Source organism: Cricetulus griseus, chromosome 4 (genome assembly GCF_003668045.3).
Source record: "Cricetulus griseus strain 17A/GY chromosome 4, alternate assembly CriGri-PICRH-1.0, whole genome shotgun sequence".
Lineage (NCBI taxonomy): Eukaryota > Metazoa > Chordata > Mammalia > Rodentia > Cricetidae > Cricetulus > Cricetulus griseus.
In genome coordinates, this window is record NC_048597.1 from 5,213,026 (window position 1) to 5,223,242 (window position 10,217).

General features: G+C 47.9%; 1 protein-coding gene across 1 annotated transcript; it reads right to left on the reverse strand.

Annotated features, from left to right (window-relative positions):
* Positions 1–584: 584 nt before the first annotated feature.
* LOC113835651 (histone H1-like protein HC2) lies at positions 585–5,776 on the reverse strand. Its single transcript, XM_027415752.1, has 2 exons — positions 5,763–5,776; positions 585–1,230 (listed from the first exon to the last, which is right to left on the reverse strand). Exons 1-2 carry the CDS (start codon positions 5,774–5,776, stop codon positions 585–587), a joined length of 660 nt encoding a protein of 219 aa, XP_027271553.1.
* Between the last annotated feature and the right edge of the window lie 4,441 nt (positions 5,777–10,217).

Genomic DNA, 10,217 nt, shown 5'->3' on the forward strand with positions numbered 1-10,217 from the left:
AAAAACAAGACCAAAAGTATGAAAGGGAGATGGGGACTTGGTGGGCAGAGGGGGCCTGGGGGATGGAAGGAGGGTAAGAAGGTAAGAAGAGCATGGGTGTGAGTGACTGGGATGTATCATGTGTATGTACACACAGTCAGGTAAGTTCAGTCATTCGTAAGTGGACCTGTGAGGAAAATGTCAAAGATTAGCAGCAGCCTTGTTCCCAGTGCCAGCGTAGCTCAGCAGACACTCAGAGACTGAGCTGATGGGGCCTTCCAATCCCAAGCCGTAGCCAGGGTACAGCACTGGTGCAGCCCACAGGTGGCAAGGGTGTGAGCAGGTGGTGAGGCAGACACTGGGAGAACTGAGGCCATGAGCCTGGGTGAGGACCTGTAAGTGCCACCAAAGGCATCTAGGCCAATCACCATCCAGTATGTCAGGAACCTCGGTCACACAGTGTCCCCTACTGTGGAATTCACGGTGAGAACTCCCACCTGCTCCACACAGAACCCACACACAACAGGGTGAAGCCACCATTTCACAAACAGTTCCAGAAAAGATTCCACAGTCTATGCCAACAGCCTTGAAAAGAAGTGGCTCATTCAGAACATCCAGCAATGGTGGACCTCTGTGGCTGAGAGCTTGACAGTGGCCTTCTTGGCTGAGAGCTTGACAGTGGCCTTCTTGGCTGAGAGCTTGACAGTGGCCTTCTTGGCTGAGAGCTTGACAGTGGCCTTCTTGGCTGAGAGCTTGACAGTGGCCTTCTTGGCTGAGAGCTTGACAGTGGCCTTCTTGGCTGAGAGCTTGACAGTGGCCTTCTTGGCTGAGAGCTTGACAGTGGCCTTCTTGGCTGAGAGCTTGACAGTGGCCTTCTTGGCTGAGAGCTTGACAGTGGCCTTCTTGGCTGAGAGCTTGACAGTGGCCTTCTTGGCTGAGAGCTTGACAGTGGCCTTCTTGGCTGAGAGCTTGACAGTGGCCTTCTTGGCTGAGAGCTTGACAGTGGCCTTCTTGGCTGAGAGCTTGACAGTGGCCTTCTTGGCTGAGAGCTTGACAGTGGCCTTCTTGGCTGGGAGCTTGACAGTGGCCTTCTTGGCTGAGAGCTTGACAGTGGCCTTCTTGGCTGAGAGCTTGACAGTGGCCTTCTTGGCTGAGAGCTTGACAGTGGCCTTCTTGGCTGAGAGCTTGACAGTGGCCTTCTTGGCTGAGAGCTTGCACTTGGTGTCTAACCCCCTGGCTCTGAAATCTTCTCTGACAGTCAGGAACAGTGAGACTCCTGGCGGGTTCTTTTATATCTGTTCTTGGATTCTCCGGCCAAGTGTCAGGGCTAGTAGGATTGTTTATAAAGGCCTGAGAGTAGCTCCCAGCCCATGTGAATGTTTCTGCATCGATCTCTACTTGGTCTTGTTTTGCTTAAGGATAAGCGGATGTGATCACAACATGCTAAAGCAAGTGTTATAATAATAACCTTGAAAATCAACAAGAAATACAACTGTCCTGCTACAAAAGAAAGACAGAAGCATCCTCTAACAAGCTAGTCCAGAAAGGGGGCAACCCAGGCTGCGTGTGATGGGATACACCTGTAACCCTAACACTCAGGAGGTACAGACGAGAGGATTTCAAGTTCAAATCCAGTGAGGACTACATAAGGAGACCCTATCTCAACCCCAACCCTGAAAAGCAATTAGTGAGAAGGGAATAAAGGGGAAGGAAACAAATAGAAATCCAAGTGACAAAGTGTGTGGGACCTTAAGCAACTGACTTTATAATAATAAAAATACAAACAAAACGGCTGGAATTGAAGAGCTAAAAATACCACATGGCTGGCAAGGGTATGGGGCAACTGCACGTCTCAAGCGCCTCTGGTACGTAAGTTGATACAGCCACTCAGAAAAATATTTGGAAGTTTCTACCATGGCTAAATATACAGAGTGAGCCACGCCTCCTTCCATCCCTGGGAGATGAGTGCCTATATCCCCCTTCAAGCATGGCAAAATCAACTGGAAACCATCAAGGTTCCCCCCTCACATAGAAGAAGGAGGAAGAGAACAGTGGGTGGCGAGTGAGCGGTAACAGACCCAATGAGAAGGCTTCTGTGTGGATGAACCTGTCAGACATGGAGTGGAGTGTGAGAAGGCAGGCTCAAGCTGGGCCCTGATGGCGCACGCCTTTAAATCCCAGCACCAAGGAAGCAGAAGCAGACAGATCGCTGAGTGTGAGGCCAGCGGGATCTACAGAGAGAGTTCCAGAACAGCCAGGGCTACACAGAGAAACCCTGTCTCCAACAATTGGTGGGGGCGGGGGGGGGGGGGGGGGGAGCCAGACACAGCATAGATACTGGGTGTTCCCAGTTATATGAGGTCATGGATGGGCAAAACTGTTAAGAGGGCAAGTGGGGGAGTTAACTAGGAGAGACTAACAAAGAACTTTCTGGAAGAGTTGTATACTTGAGTCAGGGTGGTAGTTATATGGATATTTCTATACATTAAAATTCACTGGGTGGTAAACTTACAAATGTATTCACTTTATATGATTTAAATCCAATAAAACGTAAATTTATGACTATAGTTCCAGCACTTAAGAGAGTGACACAGGAGGTCTTTCTGTAGTACATAGCAAAACCTTATGTCCCCAAAAATAGAGTAAACAATTTTTTTTTAATTTTAAAACTATCAAACCAGTAGTGAAATGTCATTTTATCCCACAATAACAGGAAAATAATCTGTAAATATACTTGAGTGTTACACTTATTTGGGGCAGGTGGGAGACATTTAGAATAATATTCCAAAAGAGTAATCCTAAAAACTCAAACAATGCCTGTGCCTCACACCCACTCTTCCATGTACAGAAACTTATCCTGTGAAAAGCGCCAACAGATGCCCAAAACACTTTTACAAAGATCTCGAACTCCTTGTCTCGTAGAACAGTAAAGAAATTTGGAACACACAGGACTGATCAAAAGACTGTGAGACAGAGTACGTTAGAAACCCATTAAAAATAAGGCAAGAGGAGTTGGAGAGACGGCTCAGTGGTTAAGAGCATTGGCGACTCTTGCAGAGGAACGATGTGGCTGCTCACAACTGTCTGCAAATCCAGGTCCAGGGAATCCAATATCCCTTTTCTAGCCTCTTCAGGCATCAGACATGTACATGGTGCACAGACACACACAAGCAACACACACACACGCACACGCACATGCACACGCACACGCACACACACTAAAATAATCACAAACTTTCAAAGTTAGAAAAAAATAGTAGCCTGGGGAATAGCAAACAATAATAAAACAGAATGCTCTTATGACTGTATCTTCATGAAGGAGAATATAGACATATGGATGGACAGAGGGGCTAGGTAGCTGATAGATTCTGAAGAGTGTCAGCTAACACTAACCGTTCTCTCTTTGAGTTGCAGATCATGGATGACATCTTTGTTTTCTATTGAAAGATAACTGAGCCTGGATGCTGTTTAAAGTAGGGGAATATGTTTAGGTATTTAGACCATGGTTTTGAAGGCTGGAAATGTAAGGCTGAGTGGCCTCATCTGTTTGGACTGTGGTAAAGGCCTGAGACAGCAGTGTATGTGGAAGAAGCCACCAGGTGACACCAGAATCATGGGATAGATGGATTACTTAGGGACGGGAGAGCACAAAAGAGGTAACATCACTCCATGCCACCCCTGAGCCTGGGAAACCCCAGACTCCCGTTATTCTGCCACTGTTAACTACACTGCTACCAAGCCCATAAGGGAGTCCGCACCCTGCCCAGCTGTGTGAGGAATTTGCCTCCTTCTCCTCCTCCTCCTCATCCCCCTCCTCCTTCTCTTCCTCCTCCATCTCTCTGTAAGTGTGGGTGGGAAACATGCTGAAGGCAAAGAGCACTGCACTTGGTGTTTGGGGGACTTTCAAGTAAATGTTTAAATCAAGGTCTTGTCCCTGAGATCATGATAGCCCAGCCCAGGGGGCTGGGCCCATGAGCTCCCTATGTGCTCTAAAGGAGAGGGACCCATCCATATGTCTGAGGCTGGGCAATGGAGATAGAAACTGTATGCTGGGTTGGTGATGTGATTGCCAGTATGAAGACCTGAGTTTGATCACCAGAACTCATGTTTTCAGAAGTTGGGTTGGAGGCATGCACTGGAGAGACAGAGAGGCAGGTACCTAGCCCACAGGGAAAGTTCCAGGCCAATGAAAAACCAATCTCAAAACCAAAAAGGTGGGTGGCACTTGAAGAACAATAGCCAAGGTTGTCCTCTGGCCTGCATACATGAACACACACACACACACACACACACACACACACACACACACACACACACACACCTCACATGTCCTGATTGTAAAAGAGGGAGATGTCCTAGTGACTGGGGCCCAGTCTGGTTTTTCTCTTCTCCCTGAAAACCTTTTTCAGGGAGTCTAGACTCCTGACTTTCTTCAGTGGCCCCTTTGGCTCTAGGTTCTTAGATGCTCAGGAAGGAGATTTAATTATGTCTCTAAGAATTACCCCACCCAGAGCACAGCATCACCAAAGCCTGGCTTTACCTTGATATTTTCCTTCTTTTTTCCATGGTAGACATCATACCACAGGAGTTAATATTTACTGCTAGGAACATCTGCTCAGATCATAGGCTGGACCACCACCTGGAGTTTCCGGCCTTCAGTGTTTTGCCTGTTTAACCATCCCCATCCCAATAATGAAGGAGCCACTGACACTGGGCTCTTAGACAGGTACCTGGTCCCGCCTGGTCCACACCCCCACCCCACTCCATCCTGTCTCCTACTCTTACCACCTGTACCCATTCTTCCCACACTCTCAGGCTTCTGGAGGGACTTGAAGACTATACAAGAGGGAGAATTCTTTGTAACCTAAGACATTTACCCTGTGTTTGACGTGTTCTCTTTGTTATCTGTGTCTTGATTCCATTTGCCATGGAACTCCTCACCTCCTCATGTCCTTTATTCTCCAAGAAAAAAAAATGTGCTGTAGTTGCCAACCACTGTCCAGCACAGTCCTCAAAGCAGAACAACCGCCATCTTCCTCAGAGGTGTGTCTGCTTGTAAGAGACCATCCCTGTCTCTTACAATGTTCCATCGAGGAGGGGGGGGGGAGCAGGCTCTTCATCTGAGAGTCCAGACACTCCATCCAGCCATCCGTAGGCACTTCAGCCCTAGCTGTATGTGATCTCTCAAGAGCTACCAGAGTATGCAAGCTGGAGAATATTAACTGAGGGGTCTACCTCATCCATACAGAGTGAAGACTGCCCAGCGCGACTAACAAACCCCTCACCAATGCTCTATCAGTAATCCCAGTAAACTCATAGATTCCCCAGGTTGAATTTGGTAAATTGTACTTGAGTTCGTTATTGGAGCCTTATAAGGAGGGAGTGGACATTGTTTACACTTCCCAAGAAAAAGCATTTTCCCTACAGTTGGTGCCTGCTTGGAGGTCCTACCTGGTCAGTGACCAATGCCTGAGCTACAGAGGCTACTGAATACCCATTTCACTTTGGCTTCACCACCTTGGGGACCTGTGACAGAGTTAGAGCCTGTGTGAAGGGCACATGTAGGGATGATAGAATTAGTTGTTGGCCCTGGAGAAAGGGTATGGCTTGAGATCAAAGAAATTTTGCTAAGGGATTCCTCCTAGGAGACATCCCTTAGTCTCCCGCTGTGGGGTGGAGTGGAGGTAGGGGTGTCTGCTTGCAGGCAAAGGTCACCAGGGTGAATGCAATACCTTGAAAAGATGCTCCTGGGCTGGAAGCCACTGAATTCTCCACTTACTTACCGGGTACTTTTCATCTTCAAAGCCCTATGCCTCAATTAAGCAATTAATAGGTCTGGTCATGTCCACAGCGCTCCAAAAATAAGGCTGGTGGGGCTTTGCTTTTCCTCCAGGAGACACGCTTCCTCGAGGAGCCCAGGGAAGCCCAGAGAAGATAGCCAGGGTCCTACCCCTCAGACCTCCACTTTAGACCAGTTTAAACTGGGCAAGGAGGTAGAGGAAACACACACAGGTTGTGGTCTGCTGCCCCCTGGAGGGTGTCCTGATAACAGCAAGCAAGTGGACCCACATAAACAATGCCTCCAGTGATAGGAAGAAAACAGCTGTTTTTGTCTGCGAAGAAGTCTCTGGCCGGCCAGAGCCTTTTTAAAATGGAGAAAATACTAACCCAGAACACAATAACTCGCCTCTCTTCTCAGTCACAGCCTAGACAGACGGTGTTGATATTTTGTTAACAAGTTCCTTGGGCCTTCAGAGTAAAATGAGAGGACTCCTGAATTAATGGGTGAAAACTCCCCTTCATACATCAGAGGAGGAAAGGAAGGTAATTGCCCTCAATATTTATTTTTGATTTGGAAAAATACAAAGCAAGAGTCTTTGAAGAAGTCAAGATCTGATTATAATTCTAGGCTCTGTGCCAGTGGGATAAATTGTCTGACAGATTTTCCCAGCATTATCGACTCCCTTTGCATCTGACGCCAATGGCCCAGCATGGTACAAAGGGCTCAGGACAGGGTGTCATTCCTGCATCACTGGTGATAGCCTGGTCAACCCCAGCATTGGCATCTATGACCTGTGAGTGTTCAACTCTGAGGTCTTGCCTGCTCTCTGTGTCCTCATGATTTAGTGTCCCAGGCTGGCATGTCTAGGACTTCTTGACTTAGACAAATAAACAAATGAATAAGCAAACAAATATTTAAAGAGGACACACACTCAAGATGTACACACACACTTCAGGCTGTATGTACTCTCTTCGTTGGACTTTAAGATGGACAGAACTTTCTGCTAGCCCAGCCTGGAGTCACGGTGAACCAAAGGGAGTCCATCTGCAGTAGATCCCTGGACTGAGAGTCAGTCAACAGTATTCCAAGAGAGGTGGGGAAACAGCCAAGAGGCAGGCACGCTGGCTCAGTTGGCTAAGCCAGAGCTGGTGGAAGGATGCAAGTGGTTATGACCGAGGCTGTGGTGTGAGCCAAACGTGGGTGCTGGAGCCCTGCCCCTGCTCCCCAGGGAGCTCAGGTTAGTGGGCATTTAGGGCTAGGACAGTACAAGATGATGCAGAAGGGGTCGGGACTCAGCAATGAGAGCACCACTACTAATTGCCCTGTGAGTCGGTGGATATTGGCTCAGCCACACTGCCAAGCAAAGAAGGGTGGCTCCCGATACAGACGGATGATATTGCCCTGAGCGCAGATTTGTTTTCAGTTGACACCCAGAGTGACCCAAACACTCTCCCAGAAAGCCCAGTTTTAAGAAGGTATGACAGGCCATCATGGAAGAGGCTTGTCCAAAGCCATTGGGCCAGGCATACAATAACCAAATCCCAGCAGCTGAGTCCAGCTGCCGTCTATCCAAATTCAATTTTCTACTGGAAATGGAAACAAGCCAAGTCCAGGTAAACTCAGGACATGGCAGAGCAGCAACTGACACAGTAAAGACATTGTCACTAGTGAGCACAGCTAGGTCCCCACAATCTAGGATGTGACCTTCTGGGTCCCCACCAACCTGGGAGGATGGTGACATGACACAGCTAGTTGCTGCTCAAACACTTTTTGGATGGGGGTTTATTGCACAACTACAGGATAATGCCATTTTAGTATTTGTCTTACAAATGGGGAAACTGAGGCACAGCACAGTCAGGTGACTTGCCTAAGCTCCCAATGCAGCGGCAGTGTAGATCTGAACCCATTTGTCTGTCTCTCTGGTTCTACATGCCAGGGTTCTAGCTGCGATGACAGCCGGAGCAGCCAAACGTATCATCTGGAGAGTGTGATGGAGAACGACTGTTGCCAAGAAGTGACCGTGGTCACCCTGGGAAGCCGGAGTATGGCGAGGAGGCAATGCTCCCCACAGCCCTGGAGCTGGGATCTCTGTGTCAGAAGCCACTGCAGATCCATGCTCAGCCATGGTCTTGTTTTCTGTGACTCCGTGTTTCGCTAGGTAGAAACTTCTGTATGTGTCAAATGAAGAGAATATATAAACACATGCTGTTTGTGTGTGTGCTTTAAATTTTATTTATTTTAATTTTTTTGTCTACGCCAAATAACGAGTGTCCATATGAGCCCATAGCATACTCCTCCCACTGTGCTCAGCCCTGCTGAGAGCAATCCCTAAGAGGAAGAATGAAGGAGTGCATTCAGGAGAGCTCAGGGAGGAGGGCACTGCGGGAGACGATGCCGGTTGGGAAGCAACACCCGTCTTGGGCATGAACTGGCTTTTTTGGAGCCCATTTCCTATTGTGGGTTACTTTGTTCAGCCTTGATACAGGGAGGAGGGGCTTGGTCCTGCCTTGACTTGGTATGCCAAACTTTGTTGACTCCCCAAGGAAGGCCTTACCACCTCTGAGGAGTGGATGGGGTGTGGGAAGGGTGGCAGGTGGGGGGCAGGAGAAGGGGAGGGAGGGGGAACTGGGGTTGGTATGTAAAAATGAAAAATAAAAAAAGATTTAAATAAAAATAAAGCAATGCAATTCTAAGGTTTAAAAGAGAGAAAGAAAGAAATATTATCACAAAGAAAAGAAAGAAATTAGACTTAAAACACCGAGGACATGTAGAGTTCTTCCCAGAGACAAGATGAGCATTACCCATGATCCTCAGATTGGCTCCTGCTTAGCAGGTATGAAACCTGAGCAGAGGGAGGACTTGTCTGATATGGGGAGCAAAGCTGGGGGAATGGGCCCAGGTACCACCCCACGATCATTCTGCTCTCACGGAATGGGAAGAGAGGGAGGAGTGTCTTGGTCACGGCTTCCTTCTCCACAATGCAGAGTCAGAGTCCATGGCCTGGTCTCCTTGTCACAATGTGTGGTGTGGTTAGAGCCACTTAGAGTCAGATTTGGGGGAAGAGCTGGAGATCCCTCACGGCTGGAGCTGGGACAACTTGTGAACACATGAATGAACACACAGTGACGGGTCACAAGTGACCAACCCAAGCCAGGTAGCCATATTTTGTCTTGTTTCTTGAGACGAGGGCTTACTATGTAGGCCACGCTTGCCTCTTGCTGGCAACCTTCCTGCCTCAGCCTCCATGTCCTGGGTTGCAAGTCTGTACCACCAACCCAGCCGCTATGCTTCCTCTAATCGTTGTTTGCAAGTGTCGAGACTTGTGAAGTCTGACTTGGTGAAGAGAGTCACTCTCAAAGAGGAATTTTCATTTGAAACTTGTTTATAATAAAGTTTTTTAATGAACAACAACAAAAATGATACATTTAAAAGATTTAAATAATTTTAAACGCACAGTCTCGGGTATTTTGTTAGACAACAGAAGATGGGTCAAGATGCTATTCCAGTCTCTCCCATCACCAGGATGGAAATCTGAGGTTAGCCTGGGTGGATGATGGAAGGGATGTCAGAGTGTTGGATACAGGGAAAAGGGGGGCAGGAGGAGATACTGGGCTGTGCTTTAGGGTTACAGGATGAAAGGGACACAGTTAGCAGCAGATGCAGAAAACCGGGGAACCTATGACACCCAGCCTTGTGTGAAGCCTCCCACAGACTCTTGATTCAAGGGCCATCCAGAAAATAACTCAAACTCCCTTCCCACGGTGGGAGGCAGCACGTGCTCCAAGCTGGTGCTGATGCTGGAGATTAGACGAAGCAGCCTCAGGGCGTGTCTTTTTCCTGTGTGCACCCCATCTGAGAGATAAACCTATTTTCCTGAATTTGAAATGGTAGATGAGGGTGTCACACACACAGGTGGCTGTCCCTCTTGTGTAGCTGAATGCTAAATATGTCCCCTGAACAATGTCATACCGAGAGGGAGAGAGAGAGAGAGAGAGAGAGAGAGAGAGAGGGAAGGAGCTCTAGAAATTTAGAGAGATGCGAGGTAAATCTGCTACTTCCTCCACCCCAGCAGAGACAGGGATGTCCACACCAAGCCATGGTATCCAGTGGAAGAAAGTCAAGGGGTTTTCAGTAGATCAACTGACAGCCAGTTAAGGTGAAATAAAATTCTGAAATAACTTTTCCAAAAAACCTTTGGGTCTTTAAAGGCAACAGTCAAAAGGCAAGAGTGTGGAACTTGCCAGTTGATGCCACATCAAAAACAAGAAGGAAACTTGGGGTGCAGAGACAGCCCCCAAACTGATGAACTAGTACAGTGAGATGTTTAAGCTTTCCCTCCGCCCTCACCCCACACACTTTTCAATCCCAGTTCCCATAATAATTTAAAATTGACTACTGGAGCCTGGGCATGGTACTTGAGGGAACTGAAGGGTCAGAGAGTGGGGTAGGAATTAGC